Source organism: Polyodon spathula, chromosome 24 (genome assembly GCF_017654505.1).
Source record: "Polyodon spathula isolate WHYD16114869_AA chromosome 24, ASM1765450v1, whole genome shotgun sequence".
Classification (NCBI taxonomy): Eukaryota; Metazoa; Chordata; class Actinopteri; order Acipenseriformes; family Polyodontidae; genus Polyodon; species Polyodon spathula.
In genome coordinates, this window is record NC_054557.1 from 11,302,369 (window position 1) to 11,325,731 (window position 23,363).

Sequence of the window (23,363 nt, forward strand, 5' to 3'; positions counted from 1 at the left end):
TTCAGTGGACCTGATAACAATCCTGTTTTATAATTAAAAAACAAAACATACTTTGACATATTGCCTTAAAAGTTGTTGGTTTTTTTAACATGTTTTTTATTGAGGTACAAGTAGCATTTAGTACATGTTTGTTACCCCTCCCCGACCTGGCTACCCTGCAGTTGGAGCTGGAGAAGCAGAAGGGGGAGATCTTGGGGGTGGTGATTGTGGAGTCGGGGTGGGGCTCCATACTGCCCACAGTAATCCTGGCCAACATGATGAACGCAGGACCAGCCGCGCGGTCAGGCAAGCTCAGCATCGGAGACCAGATCATGTCTATTAACGGCACCAGTTTGGTTGGACTTCCGCTTGCCACTTGTCAGGGGATAATCAAGGTAGATGTGTGTGTTATTTCAGAAGTTTAACACAGCGGGTCCTAATACGTTTTGTTATTTAAAAGTCTGTTTAAATGGATTCATTATGTTTGGTATTCATTAAAATGTTCCAGACTGTTGTTGGTTTCTTTACATGTGTACAAAACTCTTATTTAAGGCATAAAAGCCTAAAAGAACATTCTTTAAATGTACAATAATAGCAGACCTGCCAGGCACGATCCTTGAAGATTCTGTTGCCGGTGGATATTTAATTAGCGGGCGAGTTTATCACCTTTTCGCTCTGTAATGAACGGACGACTAGATTTAATTGCGGAGCAGTGCTTTCTGTCCTAGTCTTTGATAGGCGTAGCGTTTTATGTTGTAATCGACACTCTCTTTTAATGTCCCTTGATAGGGCTTGAAGAACCAGATCCAGGTGAAGCTCAACATTGTCAGCTGCCCGCCGGTCACCACCGTCCTCATTAAGAGGCCAGACCTCAAGTACCAGCTGGGATTCAGTGTGCAGAATGGCATTGTAAGTATACATATTAGTGGCATTCACAACCGTCTTTATTACATTGAAGATGAGTGGATACAGGTAGATAGTTTAAGTTAACACTTAAAGTATATTATCCAGGATAAACATGTGTTTAGGTATACACTGATAAAACCCCACTGTTCAGATTTTCAGTGGTACATTTTAAATGGGATGTGTGGGTTTTTTGGACCTTTTTTTTTTTTTTTTTTTGGTGTTTTTTTATTTTTTATTTTTTTTTTTTTCTGCACAGGAGTCCAATAAACACTGTGTGGGTATTCCGAATCCAATTCTGAAGCCCTTCTTAATACCAGCTAATCTGTTATCACACAGCGTGCAGCTGTTCTTATTTTTAAGTGCTTAAAAAAAAAAAAAAAAGGACACAGGCTGGCATGCAACCCAACCGCCAGGAATTAGCATCAAATTCCGTTTTCAAAAATAATGCATTTCTGTTGCAAAAGGTTTATGGTTGTCATTTAGAAAAAAAAAATTAACAGGACTACCACAGCTGTAAACATGGCAGTTCTATTTAATTGACTGTCCACCAATAGGATACACAAAATTGATTGTATGGAGCTCTTGCTCCCCCTAGTGGTTTTGTATAGTTATAGGAAAAACACATTTGAAATGAACCACCAAAAACACATAAAAAACAGGGAATGAAAACAATACAAGTCACTATTTCAGTATAAAATGATATTGCTGAACTAATGAACTAACCCTACATGACATTCATCCTAAACTGACTTTGAGATTACTAGCTCTAATTATGAAATGTTCTCTGGGCCAAGCTTCTCTGGATTGAACCATCGGTCCAAATGTTTCTACATCCCGGCTGCAATTTAGTTCATGCTGTGTCTCAATCAACACAAATGTCGCTAAACAGAATAAACAGAAACGTTCCTTGTGGAAGTGTAACTTTCATGCAGGCGTAGCTGTTTGTTAGTGCATCGGCTCACGAACGGCCATCATGCATTTTGTCTCGCTCAACCCGAGCCAAAGAGTGCCAACCCACATCCTGAGGTGGGTCACTGGGACCCGGGTTTCACACTATGCAAGATTGTGGCCCGGTTAGCTCGGACCTGGGTATGCGTGCCAGTGTGAAAGGGGCTTAGCATGTTGACATTAAGCATGAAGCTACAGTAGGCCTCTCGAGATAGGGAAAATAGAAATAAACCTTTTCAGAGTAATAATATTTCTCTAGAATTCACATTAGCACCAGGTTTATTACGGTGTATTGGTTTAGCTGTTCAAATGCAATTACTTTAATCTCCCTTAATCGTTGGCTGAAATGAACTGCCGGTTTGAGTTGCTTCAATGTGCTCTTATTTTCAAGTCAGTTACACAAGTTAACACTACTTTTGTTACACTCAACAGGGCCAGGTTATCAAAAGAGGCAAACCATTGCTTGAAGATCAACCTAAATTTATTTTGGATCAGTTGCGTAAACTGTGTATAGTCTTGCATTACAAAATAATACATTTCGATTCACGTTTTCTTGATCATCAATAAAAGTGCTTCTTGACACCTTTCAGCCACAGAGACTAATGCATATCAACCTACTGTAACAAATGTGTATATCCATCTAGTACGAAGTCCTCAGGGTTGCAACATTTTAGTGCCATTACACTGAACTGACTGGGTCTGTTGTGCTGAATAATATTCAGAGTGGTGTTTTGAGTCACTATGTAAACTTTTCAGATTGAAGACGTGATGATAATGTAATCGCTCGATTTCAATTTACTGCTGCTCTGGGAATACCTCTCTGAAATGGAGTGGCTTTCGATCCCTGATGAAAATAAATAAATGGAATGGAAAGCAGGAGTGCCTCCTCTGATGCTTGTTAATAAGTGTCCTGATTGAATTCTTGATAGATCTGCAGCCTGATGAGAGGTGGAATAGCCGAGCGAGGAGGGGTGCGGGTCGGGCACCGCATCATTGAGATCAACGGGCAGAGCGTGGTGGCAACAGCGCATGAGAAGATAGTGCAGGCCTTGTCTAACTCTGTGGGGGAGGTAAGCACTTCTTGGGGGAGCAAGCATCAATGTGAGTTATGTGCAGGGAAGTTTAGGTAACAGGTTTCACAATGTGGATAGCAGAAACCATGTTGTCTGTCTTCATGACATCATCCAGCCACTGGATGGTGTGTGTGTGCTGTATAGAAATCCCACACACGGTATAAACAGAAGGGAAATATTTGCGTTATTTACCCTGTGATCTGTCCTGGTTCTGACTGTGCAGTACGAAGGTCTGTTAATCTAATTGTTGTTGGTTGATCAATAGATCCACATGAAGACCATGCCAGCAGCCATGTTCAGGCTCCTGACTGGGCAAGAGACTCCAGTATACATCTAGCATGAAGATACATCGTCTATAAGGGAAACCACATCAAGCAGCGGCTCTGCGTACCTGGAAGAAATTACGGTAAATAAAGCGGAGGACTTAAAGTGCTAGAAGAACTCCAGAGGACTTGCGAGTCCTGAATTAACAGATTGACCAGCCATTGGATTTTTTTTTTTTTTTTTTGCCAAAAGGGATGTCAGTCTTCATTTAGTGCAGACACCTTTTCATAAACACTAACACTTTACAAATTTCCCAGTATAAACAAAAAAAATCTCGTGAAAGGCTGGTGAAATGGATATTGTTATTTACTTGTACTGTTGTGTGTTGGATGTGCATCTGGTCACATGATGGAGGATTTGAGTGTCTAGTATGAACAGAGTTTAATTTTATATATAGTATATATGTTTTTCTGTTCAGCAGTAAGGATATTTGTAGAAATGTTCTGTGTAGGATGTAAATATTGATTGAATACCAGCAAGTACCAGTGTGAGAGTGTGAAATCCTTGATTGAGGCAGGGAGGGTTTCAGAGCCTTCAGCTCCTCAAGCCCCTTCTGGATTCTCTAGTTAGAATTTAAGTAGCATTAGTGCATTGTAACACATTGCCTTTGAAAAAACAAAATCAATTCATAAAAAAAAATACGGCTGTATGGCAGCTTAGCTAATATGTTGCGGCGTGTGCCTTCGTTAGAAATGGATTGAAAGGATGGTACAGTTCTAATACCAGTTTCTAATTATAGGCCATTTGTGGGCCTGTGAGGAGGGTGTAGAGCCAAGTTAGAAGCGAGAGCATTAATGTCCTCATTTTGTTTGAACTGCTAAACGGCAGGTAACAAGACCCACACAAACGTGTGGGGTACGGCTTGCGGCAGGCAATGACCATTGAGGTGAAAGATCTGTTGTGTCTGTAGAAGAGAGGGCAAAAAAATCACGCCAACAAAGAGAAGACTGGGTTTCAGGAAAAGTTTCAAAAATCCATTTTTTAATTTTTTTTTATTTAGGATTCGCCATGGTTTTTAGAACTGTGTTTTAAACAATAAGACAAGTAAACAACGGTTTACCTTTACCAGTTATCTCCCCTATACTTGCACTGTTATAAAGCAAAGTGCCCTTCAGTAAAAAATTTAAACCAAAAATGAAAGTAGCCTAAATCTAAATTGAGATTTTTAGTGTAAAAATAAAGTTAGGATTTTTGTTTTTATTTTTTTTTTAAATTATGAATTGCAGCTCTGTCTCCCAATTTTAGCCCTCTTTAATGACCAGAATATCAGTTTGAATGATGTTGTGAATGTACAGTGTTTCAGGTGTATTCATAACCATCAGCAGTATTAGCATATGTGTAAATAATACATACTGTGTTAGATATTGGACCCATTAGGGGACTAAGTGTTAGCTGATCTTAACATTTGTTTGTCTTGATGTTGGGCCACAGCCTTGAGGGGAAAAAAAAAATACACTGTGACTGAAGAAGGCTTACTGTTCAGTAGCGCTTTCAAATTTACGGTACTAAAATAATAATAATAACCCGTTGCATGCAGCTAAAGATAGAACAAAGTCATCCTTGGGGGGGAATAAAAATAATAAATCTTACCTTTTAAACTGTCCGTCTCGTTGTGTTCTAGTAGTTTACAGGGCACTGTTTTGAAGACAGTAAAACTATTTTAATGGGATAAAGCTCAGAGCTATCTGGAATAATAACTTGTTGTTCTTGCTCGTATACCCCTGCATTGTGCTGTTCTTCCCAGAAATTGTTCCTGCACTTGCCTCGTTCATTGTAGTATGGGAAACACCCTCTCTGTCTACAAAATGCTTTTGGAGCTTCTGGAAGTCAGGATTGACTATTCTTTTTAACTTTATGGCTTGGCTATTTGCTACAAAAAAATAATTCTGTTTATAAACAGTAAATCTCCCCTTGCCTGCTGCTGCTACAGTCCATACAGGATTACATGTATTGTAATACTTTGCTTTGTTTGCATTATTATTTCTGTAGTCATTAGCTGCTACTGTAGTTCTATGATAATGTTCCTTTAAAGAATCCACTTGTTTGAACTCTGGCTGGTTATGCTGGAATAGTGGTCTGTTTTCCCTTAGCAGTTGGTGTCCTAAAAGCAAATGTGACTAACTCAAGGGAACAATGCTGGTTTCTCACTTCCTTAATACTTGGTTGTATGCAGGCTGTACAGACAACCCCACTTATCAGTGAAGGTTTGTATTCTTCTCTTAAATACTTTAACGTAACATGATGGCAAAATAAATGATAGATCTATGAACAGCCAACGACGCAGAGAGAAGAAAAAAATCATACTTTTTATTAGAACACTGGTAAGAACTGAAACACACTGAGGTAAGTTTAAATAATACAACTTTAAGTTGTAGCCGCTGTTCATTAAATGCCTTGTCTTTGCATTTAAAATATCATGCTGTTCCACACAGCACACATGCTCTTTCCAGTTGCAGTATGAGAATGAAAGAGATTAACGCATTGGGGACGTTTCAATTGTAGGCAGATTCAGAGTTCGGTAGAAAACAAGAGCCAAGATTTGAAGATTTGAAGACATCCCCTCTGAGCTGAGTTGAACTGGTGCAGTCTCCTGGATGTACAGTATTTACTGTAATTTTAAATACCTGTCAATTTACCCTGAAGAAGACATTCATTTTTGTCTTTAAAAAAATAAAATAATAATAATAACAACAACAATACTAATTAGAATGGAGTTTGTTCACTTCAGCAGTGAGCCCCGACCCTCCACGGACTGCACTGTGGAATCCCAGTTGGCATGTGTTTGAAGGGTGGCGTGTCAGAGGATGGTTTCCCTGCACACCCCGGTGAGGCTGTGTGGCCGGTCCTCGTCCCCAGGTCTCTGCAGACGGCTCCTCCGCAGGCTGGAGGAGGGGGAGCTCAGGTCCCCACAGCTCTGGAGGTGCAGGTCCTGCTGGAGCCGTTTCCGTGGGCTTTTCACATTCTGCTGGGAGTTGGTGATCACCTGTTTTGAGTATGAAGACGCATAGGTAAATAAAATAAAACAAAACAGCAAATCTAAATAAAATGTTCCCGTGGTCATGGCTACACTGGGATGTATTTCAACCATTTAACACTGTATGATAAGTACTGAGCTGTCTCGCTGATCAAAACCCAAGTTACTTAAGCCTTTTACTGGAGATTAAAGATTTCAAGAAACGTATACAAAGCAGCATGAGGTTTCACATTATAAAACCATGGGCTTCTTTTTGTTAAAGTTTATCCACATGATACTGTAGTTTAACTGCATAGGAAACATATTTTTTTCCACAAGCTATTCCAACAAATTCTATTCTTGCAGCATTAACTTGACTAAACAGTTGGAAAGCAGTAACTATTTCTGCCGTAAGTAAACTTACTGATCGACTACCCAAGGATAACTAATTAATTTCAGTGTCTTCAACTAAAGAAATAAATACAGATGGACATTAAGATATTAGTTCAGTGCTCTGCTGTTTTGAGTGGAGTTCTTTCCTTGGCCTGTATAGAGGTATGGGTTTTTAAGGCGTTGAACATGTCTGTGTATCTGCTGTGTAGACCTGTGTGTAAAAGCACATTATGACTAATTTATTTGAGCAGACTACATCCACACTGAATCAATGTGGTCATTGTTATGCAGTCTTCCTTCAAATCGAAAATGTGTTATTAAAATGGACAGTTAAAGTTATCTAAGGCTGAAAAGGACAAATGGAAACAGAAGAGCTGCTCACGTCACAGCAGGGAAGACTGACCTATGCAGCTTCAAAATTATTAAAACAGACTCCACTGTAGTAAAAAGAAAGTGTCTGCAAGCCAGAATAAAAAATAGAACCAGGTTTGTGCATTCTAATACTAACTGACTCAACACTGAATCAATACAGATTAGTCTAACTATATCATGTAAATGCATTGTGAGGTGGTGCCCGAATATATAAACCCTCTATTTATTTCAGTATTATTCCCATGCAGTTCATTTTGATTTAAATTTTTAACACTTGTCTCGAATTTGGAATCTAACTGAGCACTGCTGGACTCAACGGAAGAGGTGAAGCCACCTGCTATGGCGCAAAAGGGGTTGCAAAAGATATGCCCCATACTTGTGCAAAAAGCTTGTACAAGGGAGGCCAGACCAGTTTAATAAAGATACAGTGAATGTGTGTCACAATTATTTGCTAATAAACTATATAGTATGTCACATAAGGGTGACTTAGTATTTAACAAGGATCAGCACATTCTAAGACCACAGGGTGTAATTTCTTATATTTCCGTTGTACTCTATTCAGTATAGGGTTAAACAGGAAACTGGCTATAGAGCAAACAAAGTCTGTTTAGTGTGTGTTTCTCATTCATCTCAGCTCACCTGGTCAATGACATTGGCACTGAAGATAGCTTCCTCCATGTGTCGCTCATCTGTCTTGATAACAAATTTGATGCTGTTGACCACATGCTGGACTTCAGGAGGTAGATTGCAGCTGGAGTGTTCGAGAAATTTTGCCACCAGTATTTTGGTGTCTTTGTATGCCTTAAGGTCCACCAAGGAGTGTGGCCGCTCTTTGGAAATGGCTTGCAATGCCCTCGTTTTCAATCGAATGTCCACTTTGCTGGCATCCCTCTGTCTTGTGGAGGACGGGGTGTGTTTGACAGCACCTTGGCAGGGCGCAACAACGACGGAAAGTTCTGGACAAGCAGCTGAAAGATAAAATAATGAACGATGTACATCTTGTATAAAGCTGTTGCCGACTTGTCATCACTTACTTGCATTACAGTCTTATTGTGCTTCCATATTACTTTGACACAAAACAGTCCCTTGACCCAGACCAGCATGGGTTCCTAATAGGTCAGTGTAACTGATTTCATCTTTCCATTAATAGTAAGTACAAGGTGTATTATCACTTGTATTTTATTCTGTAACTGCTGTTATCTGTAATGACATACTTTGTAACAACTGTAAGTCACCCTGGATAAGGACTTCTGCTAAGAAATAAATAATAATAATAATAATAATAATCATCATCGTCTTAAAAATGACATATGGAATATTCAGTGGGTTTGGGATCTGGTTTTACCTGCTAAAGGACTATTAAATTTATTATTTTCCAGTATTTTCCAGTTCAAAAGAAGGTTTTCATTGAATACACAGGACTTCCGAGTTCAGTTATTACTGTAATGTATATATATTTTTTTATCTCTCATATATATGTCATTGTATTAACTGGTGGTATATGAAATGACATGTGTTTCCCAATTATGTCCATATGCTGTACTTAGCTTGCACTGAATATGCCTAAGAGACTTCTCTCAAGGTATTCATTACATATGCCTGCCTCAAGTGCTTGACATTAGGCACGGCCCAGGGTAATTATTGCAAGTCAGACATTTCCTGTATTATTCATTGTGAACTCTAGAACTGGATAGTCTGAAATGTCCCCCTGGCCAGCGGCAACATCAGAACTTCAGCACCTCTTTGAAATGAAAAATCAGCTCAGCAGCTCCTCCGAACACAGAGCCAGCTCAGCTGGGGATTCCTGAGTGCTGTAGAATCCTAACCCTACACTGCCTAAACTCAGCAAACCACATTCCAGCTCTCTTGAGACCTGAAACAGGCTTTTAAAAAGTCTGTGTGAAGAAGGCGACTGCATTATCACTAAGATTCTGCCACCCTTGGAGAATCCACCAGTGACAAAGGGATTAGGACACCTCCTACTATACTGATAAGAAACCAATACACCTAACTTTAGATAGCTTTTAGCATAGCTGTCGGTTTTATTCTAAACATACCCTCATCTGATTGAGAAAGCTCTATAGGCAATTTACTGAATGTAGGAAGTCGTCTAAAATCTCATCAGGTAACTATTAAAGCAGATCAAATATAAGATGAAAATAAAAAGACAGGTAGTGACAGTGATTTAGAGGACAGATCTCAAACCCCAGTGCAATGGAGTGGTCATTTTGAAAAGTGGTTCGAAACAGTTGGTAAGTGTTAAAATTTGTCAGGATATTAACAATGAAAAGAAAAAAAAGTACAGGTACGCTATTTAAACATTTGCAGCAACACAAGGGGTTGTGCAACGCTATATTTTTCAGAACCCTGCTACTTATTCTTCAGAACATGTGAAATACTGTTATTCATTATCTGAAGGAAAGGGTGACAGTACCTGTCTCAGCGGACATCTGCAGGGATTCTTCATTGACCTGAGTGCATGCAGCGGCACAACTGTCACCTACCAAGACAGGAATACAAAAAAAAAAATTATATATATATATATATATATCAGCAACAGTCAGTTTTAATGTAATGCCACTGCTTGTTTACTCAGGCTGCACATAAAACTCTTAGCAAGTTGAACACAGTATAAAACATTTATGAACGCGTGCCACTTACTTTCAGAGCTGGATGTACAAGAGACGGGGTCGCTAGTCGAGCGTATGATTTTAGAAAGCCTGTATTTCCTGTCGTGTCGCTGGGGTCTCGCTCTCTCCACGCAGGCTGAGAATGAAGTGCTGCTGTGTGACGAGCTGGCTACTGACTGAGGCAGTGAGGAAGAGCAGGAGGATGACTGGGAATAGATTGCAAAGCACAGCTTCTTCTGCTTGGGTGGAGAACAGGCAGCTGCAGCCTCCCCGGGCAAGGCCTTAGACTCTCTCCCCAGCGTGCAGTTGTTGTCGGAGGACCAGTCTGGGGACCTGTCCTGGGTGAGGGAGGACTCGCTGAGGCCTGCCGCCTCCTCCTCATCCTCATCCTCATCCTCCTCCTCCTCCTCCTCCTCCTCCCCAGGTGAGCTCTGGTGGTGGCTGCAGCGGACGCTGTGCTCCAGGCTGGTGCAGCTGCCGTCTGTAGCCACCGTGCGGATTGTGCTGTATGGAGAGAAGTCTGTAGATCTGAGGGAGCCCTGCACCTCCAGGGAACACAGGTCTTCAGAGGAGCAGCAGTGATCTGGGATATCGGCCATTTCTGAGACCATCAGAGACGTGCTGTCCACAGATGCTATTGGAAGATATTAACAGGAGTGAGTAAAGTTACAGCTGCTTTTCACAGATATCTGTTTAATCTGCAGCCACATTTTTTACAAGCATGGAGATAATGGACAGCATTACTGCTCACCTGTCTGAAATATGATCAAATATTGTAGATATTCAAATTGGATAACATTTTATACTGTACCATGGCAAGTACCGACATGATCATCCCCTTACCTTGTGTGCTGAAACCTGCCGTCGTGTTCCTCTCACACAAGCTGGACTCAGTCGCTTGCTGTTCCAGACAAGTAGTTACCTTCACAATGAATAACGTGTAAAAAGATGTTACACTTAAACTGCATTTCCAAGGTATTGTCTGTCATTTTAACAGCTGTTGTATGGATCGAAATGAGTATATTGGAAGCAGCGCAGCTACACACAGTTTAATAATATATTCTGATTGTTCATTCTGAAACAGTATGAAACAGAGATTTCCAATTTATTCCATTGACTGACATATTAATATATGTAACTTAATTAATTCTTACTGCTCCAACATAGCACATCAAGATGCTGTTCATGGAGGTGTTGACGTGAGAACAGCACTACACAGTATTTGCCGTGAATCGACTTTTGCTCTTTTGTGTATCAAAAACAGATTTACAGAACACTGCACACAAAGTTTAAGAGATGTACTCTTTTCAGGAGAGAAACAAAAACATCATAAAAACAGACTTGATTCCCAGAGCCTATTCAGAACAATGAATACAATGTGTCTGCCAGTGAAAGCTGTCTTTCAACAATCCTTTTAGTTACCCTTGTTATGTACTTGGCTGTAGCACTCCCAGTCCCATACACTATTTCTACAATGCAGCTTCTCAAGTGTTCACTTGCTTTGTTTAATGTGAACTACTGACAACAGGTTACGGCACCCAAATCAATTCAAGGCTAATTTCAGGGATGTGTACATTAAGCATGTGTACACAGGCTCTCAGAAGTACCACTGATAAATATGTCGACCTGTTTGAGAAGTGATAATCATACACGAATCTGACAATAAAGCTATGATTGTAGCAGCAGAAGAAAAACTGTAAAATTAGGAGAGGTGACGAAAAATACAAGAGCAATGCTTTCTGGTAAAACAGCTTCTCCCTATTTGACATGAGCAAGAAAACCTGTGAAATTAGTAATGATTAGGACATCATCTACCTATAAAAGTCCGATTAGGAGATTTGTTTTTATACTTATGCCAATAACCATTCACAATTCAAGGTTTTTTTTTTTTTTTTTCACATTTCAAATTAAATCAGTGTTTTGTCAGATTAAGTGGGGAGTCACTTAAAAGTAGAATGCCGCTCTCCTTATTGGTGTTTAGGCTACAATCCTTTTGTGAAGCAATACATAATAATAATTCACTCTCATCGCTGATCCCAAACCCAATGAAAAGATCTAAGCCTCTACAAGGACCCTCCACACGCTGAGGATATCTGACCCACATTCAGAGAATTCTGCTTTCTGGACGGTTGCCTCTTCAAGTTATTTGATCTGTAGATGCTGACTCCCTGCTTAATAAAAGACTGGGTCAAGGCTGTCTAGCCACATTTCACATGTAAAAACAGACCAAACTGATTTCCATGGGCTGATACAGTCAATGTTCCTCTGGGACTGTGGTCAGCTCATTCACAGCACAGCTTACAGATTGGTCTTACATTAGGTAAAAAGTATGTTTAGGATTTCTGCGGTTGGGCTGTAGACCAAGTCTATGGTAAGCATTTTTATTTTTTTCATAGTGGATTTTCCTCCTGGTAACAACAAAATCAGAAATACAGAAGGTAGCTAAACAGAACTGGTATCTGATTTGATTAGATTCTCTGCTTCCTTACCTGGCTAGCTGGAGTCTGCCCCACCACAGCCTCGTAGGGAGGTGGGAGCTCCGAGGGGTACATCGCGCCCGGGCTGTTGATAGGCACTCCATAGATGGCGCTGAAGGGGGAGTGAGGAAAGTCCAGGTGAAGACCTCTGTAGAGTCCCAGGCCAAGCATAACAGAACATAGAGATGAAAAACTTTGGTCAAAGTTGAGCCCTGTTATTCCCTACGACAGCAGTACTCAAGGCCTCTGGCCGTGCTCACGACCAAGTCAATTGCCTCTACACCAATCCCTAATACATATCCCAAGGCTACAAAGTAATGTAGATTTTAACCTCAGCCATCATATATTTTCTTGACAAGGCAGCAAAATATGTCATATGGAAGGTAAATCAACATGCATTTATGACTCAGAAAAAAGATAAAGTAATCAATACGCACGGCTGAGTGCAGTAAGTGTTTTAATGTACCTCTGCGCCTCTAGGACTGGTGTACAGGTGTACTCTGGAGGGTAGTATGGAGGAGGTGGTATTGGAGGTATAAACTCATCGAAATCCAGAGTCTGGTGTAGAATAGTGCCATGTGGAGACATACAATCTGGGTTCACAGAGCGTGACCTGTGTGGAAGAAACTGAAAAATAAGAAATCAATGAGTTTTTAAAATACAAAGATCCCTGGCAATGAAAAGCAAGAAGCTTTTAACAAGGTCATTTATTTAACAAAAAAAAAAAAAAAAAGTGTTTAATATGTCAACACTAGCAGGCATCAAATCCTCTGATCCCTTCACAGCTTCCCTGGCAAATACACAAAACACTACTGAACACAGTTCAAACAATAAGATCATAAGACCAAAACCACTACTGCTTATCTTCACATTATAGTGGGGAAATAAATTGCACCTGGGGTTGAAAGGATAACTTGCAGTGGATAATAATGCAGCTTTTCCAACCCTTGGATTATTAGTTTTCCTCTCTAAGCTGTGACTCCACTCAATATAGTACTTGTCTTCCAATGTTTCTCAAATCATTAATAGTGCAGAGCAGCCAGTTCACAGGTCCTTCTGTCAATTTTCATTATTAACAGCGATACATTTACACTCAGCAGATTCCAGCAGTCTATGAGCCTCCAGAACTTGTATATCTGTTGTTTTTTTTCTCTCTTGCTGATTTCCACACACTTTGTCAATGAATTTGAATTTCCTTTACACTACCGATAGTACCAAGACGCTCCTACACTCAGCTTGATAGCAGGTTGGTTAAACAGATTTGTTTTAATATGGCTTCAGTCACATTTAAAATGCATGAACTGGTCTCGCGCAGTATAGTCCAAAGTTGAGGATAGGTCCCATATCAAAACCACCCCACCATACAGCACAGCGGGCAAGCCTCTGCTTGGAGGCCTGAGTCTAAACAATAGTTGTTCACGTTCAGTGTAGGATTGAGGAGCATTGACTTACCTGCATTGTATCAGACTTTTCAACCCAAACATTTAACCAATGAAAAAAACACAACCCGTTACTTAAACACTGACATGTAAGGATTTTATCCACGTCTGTAGACTACAAAACATGACCACAGCGGAGATATTCTGCCAAGAGCAAGGTAAGAACTTCTCACCCTGAAATTTGTCAGAAGCATTTACAAGGGAATCGATTTTTTTAGGCACTCTAGCCTTCATTTGAAATAAAAATGTGGTAAATCTGGCAGGAATACAGAGACCATTTCAGCACTACAAAATGTGAGTAACCGTTTAAAACAGACTTTTTCTGTCAAGCAAAATATGAAAAACATTACGGGGTAAACAAGCTAGAGAGTTATGAATTTAAAATATCCCAGTGCGTGATTCAGGGCAGTAAGGTGGTAGCAGATTTAATAACCCCCTATTAGAGAGTTTACTGTCGTACATACAAGCAATCAGTGCCACTAGAGCGTTAATAAAAGCTGGCCTCTTTTTGCGGTAGCGGTATGCTCTGCATGTGGAAAGAATCAAGCCAATCACCAATGACTGAGGTACTCGTTTACCTCCAGGTCAGACTCTGCTGTCAGATCCTTTTTTGTAAAATTGTTCAAACACTGGCAAGTTTTTTTTCAATGCGCTTATTCAAATAGATGATCTAATATAACATGCTGTAGGCGAATGACTCCCGTTTCACCAGTTCCACAGAGCACGTCTGTTTGCACAGCAGTAAAAGATTCAATGGTAAGATAGACACAGCGAGTAAAGTAAGGCACAAAAAGGACCACAAAAAACAACAACAACTTTAGATTAAGATTGTAAATTTATAAAAAACAGAAGAAAAAACACAAGCAACACAATTAAGAACAAGTAACTGTTTCTCGTCTGTATCTTTTATGACTGCACCAGGGCAAGGATATCAAAAGAGGACAGAGCTGTGTCTCTGGAGAAAGCTTACTGCCTGATGCATATTTCAGTAGCAAAAGTAAATCACATTTACTGGAACCAAACCCAAACTTGGTTACTCCAGAACTATATACAAGCCTAAGAAAGAAAACTCCACTAAACGTGGACTGCTAATCCAATAAAGGAACTACTCAATACTAATCTTATGTATGCCCAAACATACTGCATATAGGTCCAGTTTAATTTGCAGTGTAAGGCACTGGAACTGTTGAATGAATTATCCTAGAGCTGTAGGAGTTGGCTCTTTAGTTTACAAATCAGAGGTAGTCTTTGAAGTAGCAGCCATTCCCATTGCTAATATCATTCAACTAAATCAGTCTCCAGTCTTGCCCATCAGAGCACCCATTTCCGTGTGATAGAATTCATGGTGCAAAGCATAAATGTGAAAAGCCTCCTGGTATAGAACATTAACATGTAATGCCTCTGTGGGTTTATTATCCTCCGTTCAGAAGGTCTTGCTTCCTTGCTGGAGAAATACTCGAGAGACATTAAAAAAGCATGGCTCATATTAAAAGAGCCCACATATTTTAATAGGAATCTCTCAGGGGTTACCTTGAACTGTCACCCATCATCAAGTTTGCAGCAGAAATCAATCTTCTAGCAATAAAACATTATATGAACGTTAGGAGTAATATATATATATATATATATATATATATATAATATATATAAAATCATTTAGTTTCAAAGCCATGCGGATTTTCTCAGCTTATTAGAAATAAAAGTGTAAAATCGAGTTTATAAACAGACATCCTTTCAATTGTATTGTGAAGTACTGTGACATGGCTTTGTATTAAAGTATCATTAGTAGTACAGCCTCTTAAAAGCGGGGAGCGGAGGGCGGGGAGCGGAGGGCGGGGGTTACAAAAAAAAATAAATAAATAAAGGAAAGCAACTAAGAAATAAGATCCAAAAAATACCGTATTACGTTATTTAGACGTAATCTATTAATGGTTTGCAAAGATGTTTATTACCTAGACAGTAATCCTTATTTGTAAGCATTGTTGAATACTTAAATTGACATAGGCTGCCCTGTGTGTTGTTCTTTTTATCTGAGTTTGGTCTTCCCTATTGTTATTTTTAAACTGTTTAACCCTTGATGAAAAAAAGTCAATAAAAGCAATTATAAAAAGAAAGGCGTTTAAAAACCCTGCCCCCCATTTCTACAGAATCAACTCACCATCTGCAGGACATCAGTAGAGACCATCTGCATGCAGCACATGGCTGTGGCCAGGGCACACACAATGGTGGAGATGACATTCAGGGCACAGACACTGAACAACAATTCCTGTGTGCAAATGAGATCAGAGTGTTACTTACTGTTCATGTCAAACAGCAGCAGCAGGCAGGCAAAGAGAAAAACATCTCTATTCTGAGTACGACAAATAACACCACAAATACATGACAAGAAAGCACATTCATCTGTGGGTGGCTGACAGTTTGGGAATTGGAGTACAGTATTTTGAGCAGATGACAGTGAAGAATCTGATAAATTCAGAGTAGAAATTATGAATAAAACCAGGAGATGAATAGCCATTGAGACTGAAGCCACAGCACAGAACTTTAACACAGTACAATATATTAAAATCCATAAATAAATAACACATGAATTTGTCACTTGGTAGAAATAACAGCATGACATTTAAAAAAGTACAAAAAGGGTGGGGGGGTGGGTAGGGTTAGGGTTAGGGTTACACAGACCATGCACTCATTCAAAATGACTTATTATGTGTCCTATCCTGGTGTTCCAGTAACTAATAAAGTCTGCAGTCATACCAAGAGGCTGACAAGAAACTTTGATCAAACTCCAGCCATAAAGAACGCAATTTGCATTTTAAAAACCATTTTAAACCTAGTTTTAGCAGAATAACTAATTTACTGTCAGAGTGTGTGTACACTGGCAGTGGGAAGAAAAGCATATAGGGAATTTATAAGGCTGGAAAAAAGGGTTTGCATTTTGCAGTGAAGCATGAATGAGAAGGTAGCATTACAAAGAGAGTTTTACTAGGGTATCGTAGCTTGTGCACTAAGCAGCAATAACAGAAAACGAAACTAAAAACTATTCTAAAACTACAATGGCGAGTGCTGTTAACTGACCACTAAAAAAATAATAACAATTAAAAAAAATAATAATTAAAAAAAAAAAAGTGCATACTTTCACTTCTTATTTCACAACAATCCAAAATGAAATTACTCTTTCTTCAGTCTCCATTAGTTGGCAGTACAGGTATAAATTATAATAATACAATAGAAACCTGAAGTTCAAGGGGCTCCTCAAGATATGAAATTTATTCAGAAACATCAATGTAAAAACATGAAATATTGATGTGCTGTCCAATTACATTTTCATGCCGTTAATCTTCAAGTGTAAAATTTCCATACAGCAAACACTACAAGAATGACGGATATACATTATGGAATGGCTACATTTTCGTTTTACTAAGTAGAAGTAACATTATTTATGCTTTTTAATTGACCATGAAGCTTTACCTTTAATTAATTAATTTATTTTGTTTAAAGCTGGAATTGAACAGTCTGTGCCAATTCTCCACTCAGGCAGTAAAGGCTAGCGTGCATAGAAACAACTGCACACCCCCTTCGTACCTGAGAAGCATAAATCTAAATAAAAGACACTTGCACACACACTTTGGTTAATGGCTTGCCATTAATCATCAGCCCCTGCACATGCTGTGTCCTCCTCAGCACCAGTCAAGAGCCATGGTTTATACTTAGACCACTACCTTAAGTGTCTGGCCTTTTTAATTCTGTTATACATTCACTGTAATGCATTGCCACTGTAATTTACTAATTGAATCTGAATACTCTGCTCCTCAGATTTTTAAAAAAAATAAAAATCCACTATAAATAAAAGGCCCTATTTAGCAAGGAGTGCAATGGCAAAATCAAATCTATAAAAGGAATAAAAGCATTTTAAATGGTAAAAATATAAAAACAGCAAAACTAGACATAAAAACACAACTCTTAAGAAACTTTGGAAGAATGGTTCCTGATGTATCTTTCCACACAATTCAGGGACAAAATGGAAATGAGGCAGCAGATGATACAGAAATCAAAATTCAAGATGTGAATTCAGGAAACAGTTCAATTGTAAAACCTGCACTATGGGGAATATCATGAATCTGTTCAAATTAAGTATCCATAATTAATTTATGTCATGTGGGAAATTAATTATTTTTATCTCTTAGATTTTGAAATTAAAAGCATAGAGAATGGTGCTATCTGCATGCAAGGTTGTGTGCCACAGCTCCCAAGGCTAATTCTGTGCGCATCAAATCAAATGTATATAAAAATTAGAAACCGTTCCCTTGAAATGCAGTGCTTTGTCAGCAGTGAGGTTCATAGGGGACCCTTACACCATGAGTTACCTTTGCAAAGAGTTGGCGCTCTGAAACATCATTCACAATCTCTTTTCATTTTCAGATACATTTGTCAAAATCAGGTAGTGAGGGTGATGTAGAAATCAATAAATCAGGTCCCTGTTAGTACAGGATTTTGAAGACAATGTAGCACTGCAGAAACCGTCAACTACAACTTCCATGGCACAGTCATATCATTTAAGAAAAAAAATCATTGCTATGGTAAACGTTATTGCAGGGCTTAATCAATATCTGAATTCAGTTTCAGCTACTGTGTAATGGTGTAATTCAGACTAGAGTTGCAGAAACAGCCTTGTGTTTATTTTATTAGCTATGGTCTTCTTACCAGAAGGGGGCACTTTCCTTCCAAGCAAAGCCTCCCGGTTTAAGGGGAAAAAGTCTATCAGTCAATCAGCTTCACTCAGTGCATACAGATATGCTCATTTAGTGCAATCTTTCACGGCTGTCTGCAACCTTGCAAACTAGATTTTGGTCTTCTGGAAAGATGGGCGAGGGATGACATCGCTAGTGATATATTCTGTACAGGGAGTCTCTAAATATATTTTAGGAGGGCCTGACCATGGACCTACATCTGTCATACAGATGACAGCAATGTCAATTTATACTGTTTGATTTAGATTCTTACACAGTACTTTATGGTATAATTTGTAATCCTTATAATGGCAGTCTCTCCAAGCAGGGGACAACCTTGCCATTTAAACATTTGCGGTGGGAGTAGCATGTAATATCGGATTTAATTTCATTATCGTCTTAGTCTCTGCAATCATATCAAAAACCATGAAGTACTGAAGGAGCAGATAGTACCGCATACCCTTGTTCTGTTCCTGCGGTGACTGAAAAAAAGCACAAGACCCAGTAACATTGTGTGTTATTTAACATGCAGTATTGCAGACACTTAGTACTATTCATTTCCCTAAAATACTGTATTGAAAAAACTAAATGAACCTGTTAAACTGGAAAACTTGATCCTGCAGCTTTTTGTCTACAGATGTACTCTGCAGATCTGCATCATAACCTCCTCCTACGTCTCGTTCTGGGATCTCCAGTGCTTCCCACCTGTGACTTTCACCAATTAGGGTTGCTGGCACCTCATTAACCGAGTCCTGCAAGAAGCAACCCCTTTGGTTCCAATCCCTCCCCACAAGTCTGACAGTTTCATCTCACAGCCAGAGCACTAACAATGAAAAAAACAGGCTTGCTTCTGTGTTCCAAAAGACCTTAGGTCAACTGTATATCACATGATGCAGCACAGACATGTTTAAAAACACAATGAGCAGCGCAGGTTCTTATTCTCTTTAGAATCACCTATCTTGCCTACAGCAGCAGCAACCAGAAAAGAAACAGTAGATTATCCACTTAAAATCAGCAAATCCACACAGCGCGAGTCACAATTTGCATAGAAATGCTTTAAGATGGTCTTTACTCCTTAAATGCTATTGACCCCTCTCCATCTACCATGTAGCCTTCCTTAATCTCCCCCTCAAAAGCACATGTGCGTGGTAATCAGTGGTTTAGGATTATGAAATGGCATCTCACTAAAAGCTTGACATGCCATTTCACAATGCTGTCAATCTTAAACGCTTCCTAAACTCCTTATTTCTGGCATGACCCCAATCGAAAGACCGAACTGCAAAGAGACGGCAGAATGGAGGAGCGCCTAGCTGTCAGGGAGGCAGGTCAGGCCCTGGAATCCCCCATCTCTGCTCTAGCCAAGCCAAAAAGATGTTGTCACTACAGTGTCTTAAACATGTTTTGGTAGTCCTGTAAAGTAGCTGAATAGCCTCTTGTTTTGGACAAAATCGTCTCCTGCAGATTTGCTAAGAAGCCCAGAGCAGGCTTACCCCTTCTAGCGCCTACAGCAGCGAAAAGGATTACAATAATATACATTTTACATTGTGCCTGTAGATTGCATTTTGTACGATGGTCTACAGCTTAGCCAGTGAGATCAGGAGGGAATGTAAATGAGCCAGTGTATCTGCGGCTGCTGATAATGTGTGGGATCCTGAGCCACAATCTCAGAGTATCCCACCAATGATTAAGGCTCCTAATTATAAACAGTGAATGCTATCACTGACAGATATTCCTCATCTGGCCTGTGTCCATTGTGCAGTTCAAGGAATCTATCACTTTTCTAACAAGTCATTCACACTGCCAAGCATTTCTAATGGAGAGGCTGGTCAGACAGCAGTCATTTTTCACTAGCTGAGCACACAGGTATGTGTCGGTCTTCAGATGCTTTTCTGGTACACACTGTAGTGTCCCAATCGTTTCTTAAGCAATGCTCTCAATTTAATAGGAGTCTAACGGTACAGAAAATTGCAAAATCACTTAACATCAGACTTGCAGAGCAGATACAGTGTAGTCCTCCCTCGTTATATCTCTCCCTGTTATAATGCCACCCTCACATTCCTCCAGCTATTCTCTCAATCAATGTGCACCAATAATAAACTGCGGTGTTTGCACCCCTTATGTGGCCCCCTCACAGTCCACTATTTCCCCAATGCAACTAGTCAGGTGAGCATATGCAAATACAATGCACTCTCCCTCACTTTACTGCCAGTGAGATAACCAGTACAGAAACCCTTTCATGTTATCTTCCCAGTTGCTTGCTGTACAGAACACATTGGTGTCGTTGTTGTAATGAAAAAGAAATGCTTTCACATCCGTGTTTTGCGGTTTAACGATTCATTTTATTGCCCTCCTTTAGATGGGTTTACTCTGCTCTTAAAATAATAACTTCATGTATTCTATCTACTGCTTTTGGCAACAGCTTCATAATGCTCATAAAACTTTGAATTTGAGAAAAGAATAAAGGATTGGAGGCCTGCTACTGGGTTCTCACACATCTACATGTTAAAATCCATGGCTCAGCAGTGTAACACCGGAGATATTATTTATGTGAAAGATTTCACAGCTGTGCGTTTTCATTTTCCCCACCATGATCTCTCCTCTGGTCTATGGGCTTCCTTCCAGTTTCAGATGAATGCACCTGCAAGAAGAGGCTTTCTGTCCCCCTGTCCGAGGTGCTATCTCATAATACACAAGTTGCAGCATGCATATATATATATATAGGACTCTTGTTTCAGTACTTCTGTTTTATTTCTTCTTTTCTAACACATGCCAAATCATTTATAGGGGGGGATCCTGAGCACAAACACCAGTCCTCAATTTTAACCATCTGCTCCAAACAGTTGCATAAGTAATGAGTGGGTGTAAAGGAAGCAAATGAATGAGCTAATAAAACATTTGTATGGTTTTCCTAATCTTGGATAGGATGGGTCTGGTCTAATGACGGCCATCGTTGCCCGAGAAAATAACCACACACCTTCAGTACCAGCCTGAAAAGCTCTGAGCGAGATGGGGTTGCTCTGGGGGTATCGATAACTGAAGTCTTGAAGAGGTGCAGGAACACCTACCTTGAGTCTGAGTCTGACGGTGTTGCAATCCTTCAGTGAGTTCAGCTTCAGTGTTTCCCCCAGGTTGCTGCTGCAGCCCAGTGCCTGATGGTGTATCTGACAGCATACACACACCCCATCACTGTTAGTGATATGATGAACCTAGCAGAGAGACAAGAGGCGTATCCTGTGAACAAACAGTAAGTAAGAGATGCTATACCAGTATATCAGTTTCTTCTTGTGATGAGCAACTTTTGCGAAGATGCACGTAATTCATCTATAACTTCATAAAACATCCCACCATAGAATACAAGGTCAAACTTAGAAGGAACTTAACAAACCAAGTACACAAACAAGTATTAGTCTACTTGACATTTTTTTCATGAGATTTACTTTGTAATGTTCACTGTATTTGTTTTTAGTTTTAATTGATTTCCCTCCGCTTCCTTGAGACACAGGCTAGCAGTGTGCTTATACCTGTTATAACCTTAATACAATAAAGTAAATAAACACTGAAATGTCCTTTAGCCTTTACTGTAATATAATCCTCAATATGTTATACTGTTGGTTTTAGAGAACAGAGTGTTGTTTATAGAAAAACAATGACAAGGTGTGGCGTAGCCCCCTGGTCAAGGCTGGTCTGCGCCCTTGAATTAGCAGACTCAGAAGCTGTGCTTTAGTGCTTCTTTGCACTGTATTTCTTCAAAATAAAACAAAATAAACACAGGAACAAAAACACGTTCTTTAAAAAAACTGCTTAACTACTGTCAATCAACTCCCAGAACTGTTGCTATGGCGGCGTACTCGTTACTCACGGTTACTGTTCAGGACTAGCAAATCGCCTTCACTAAACCAGCTCTTCTCTCAAACAAACATTTCATTCTTCTTTAATAGGGTGTGGCCAGGGGTTGATTGATAATCAAATCAATGAATTACCTGCTGGCCACATTCCACATGTTTGTAACAACCAATTTTAACACTCTACACTATCAATTAAACAGCAAAACAATTTAACAATTATACGTTACCAAACCAATTTACATTGTGTGGCTGTGCAAAAGGCGTCCATCTTGGCATCAGGCTGTTCATCCACAGCTGAGCCAAGATGGCTACCAGCCACAGAAACACACACACATGTGCGGAGCCTCTGCTCTGCCACACAAGGTTCAATGCGTTCCTGTAGAAGTTAAACTCCCCATCTGTCTCAGGAAAGCAGATGCCCCTGATGGTTAACCTTGAGGAACGACATGTCGTGTCCAGAAAAACGTTGCCTCAAGTCAAGGGTCGACAAGCAGCTGTGCAGCAGTGTGGGCGAGGCTTACCCTGGGGTCGAGGAATGCACAATCACTTTGATTGGACTGCTTTGTCAGAATCTGTGGATTGTATTTCAAACTGCAAAAATTACTTAAAGTACTTTAAAAAGTACTTTCAGATACTTTCGTCCAATTTGAATTGTATAGCTTAGTTAAACACATTTAGTGACGTATCACTGTCATTTTCGGTGTAATTATCTCTTCACCTGCTTCTAATATGATATTCCACTTTAAAAGATTGCTTCTTTACCCTTAAGAGTCACAAGAAAGGACACACATATCAGAAGGCTTCCCACTAATGCCTGCTTAAGATCAGCACCCAGCTGCATTCATTTTCTCAGTCTCTCCCACACCGTCATCTAGCCAAGCAACAATTCACCTTGTTACCACGGAAACTGAGCTCCTGTGATCGTGGTTCTGAATGTTGACTTGACACATCTCTGGTTTGGATCCTAGTCTGCTCATTGGTGCATGGATTCAGGTGATCTTCCAAGCAGAAAATTATCCCATTAAAGTAGCAGTGTAGCGAGCCACCATGCTGGCAGGGGATACCTACCATTTAAATAATGTAATTAATCAAGCATGTTCTTGCCCCAGAACCATTGTGTGCTGACATTTCCAGCTCAGTAAACAAGACTCATCCCATCCGAGGAGTTCACTTGAATAATTAAAGCAGACTGACCCAGCCACAGCTGCTGAATGTCAATAGGACTGGGATGGCAACCCTCGGGGCACAAGGATAAGACAGAGTAACAAATCTGTGAGAGCTTGTGCCCCTATGCCCC

At 39.9% G+C, this 23,363-nt stretch overlaps 2 protein-coding genes across 5 annotated transcripts in view; one reads left to right on the forward strand and one right to left on the reverse strand.

Moving 5' to 3' along the window:
- The window catches only part of apba2b (amyloid beta (A4) precursor protein-binding, family A, member 2b), a 56,780-nt gene extending 51,961 nt beyond the window's left edge, over positions 1-4,819 (forward strand). For all 4 annotated transcript variants that reach the window (XM_041226843.1, XM_041226844.1, XM_041226845.1 and 1 more), the window contains 4 exons: positions 162-374; positions 769-888; positions 2,763-2,903; positions 3,172-4,819. In XM_041226843.1, the coding sequence (XP_041082777.1) occupies positions 162-374; positions 769-888; positions 2,763-2,903; positions 3,172-3,243 (546 nt within the window). In that variant the 3' untranslated portion in view covers positions 3,244-4,819. The remainder of the gene's footprint in view (positions 1-161; positions 375-768; positions 889-2,762; positions 2,904-3,171) is intronic.
- A 692-nt stretch (positions 4,820-5,511) lies between these two features.
- fam189a1 (family with sequence similarity 189 member A1) overlaps positions 5,512-23,363 on the reverse strand; it is an 85,217-nt gene continuing 67,365 nt past the window's right edge. The window contains exons 4-12 of the mRNA XM_041226848.1: positions 21,287-21,427; positions 15,653-15,760; positions 12,522-12,682; positions 12,068-12,203; positions 10,422-10,500; positions 9,610-10,212; positions 9,383-9,448; positions 7,588-7,916; positions 5,512-6,213 (exon numbers count right to left, since the gene is read on the reverse strand). Of these exons, the coding sequence (XP_041082782.1) occupies positions 6,028-6,213; positions 7,588-7,916; positions 9,383-9,448; positions 9,610-10,212; positions 10,422-10,500; positions 12,068-12,203; positions 12,522-12,682; positions 15,653-15,760; positions 21,287-21,427 (1,809 nt within the window). The 3' untranslated portion in view covers positions 5,512-6,027. The remainder of the gene's footprint in view (positions 6,214-7,587; positions 7,917-9,382; positions 9,449-9,609; positions 10,213-10,421; positions 10,501-12,067; positions 12,204-12,521; positions 12,683-15,652; positions 15,761-21,286; positions 21,428-23,363) is intronic.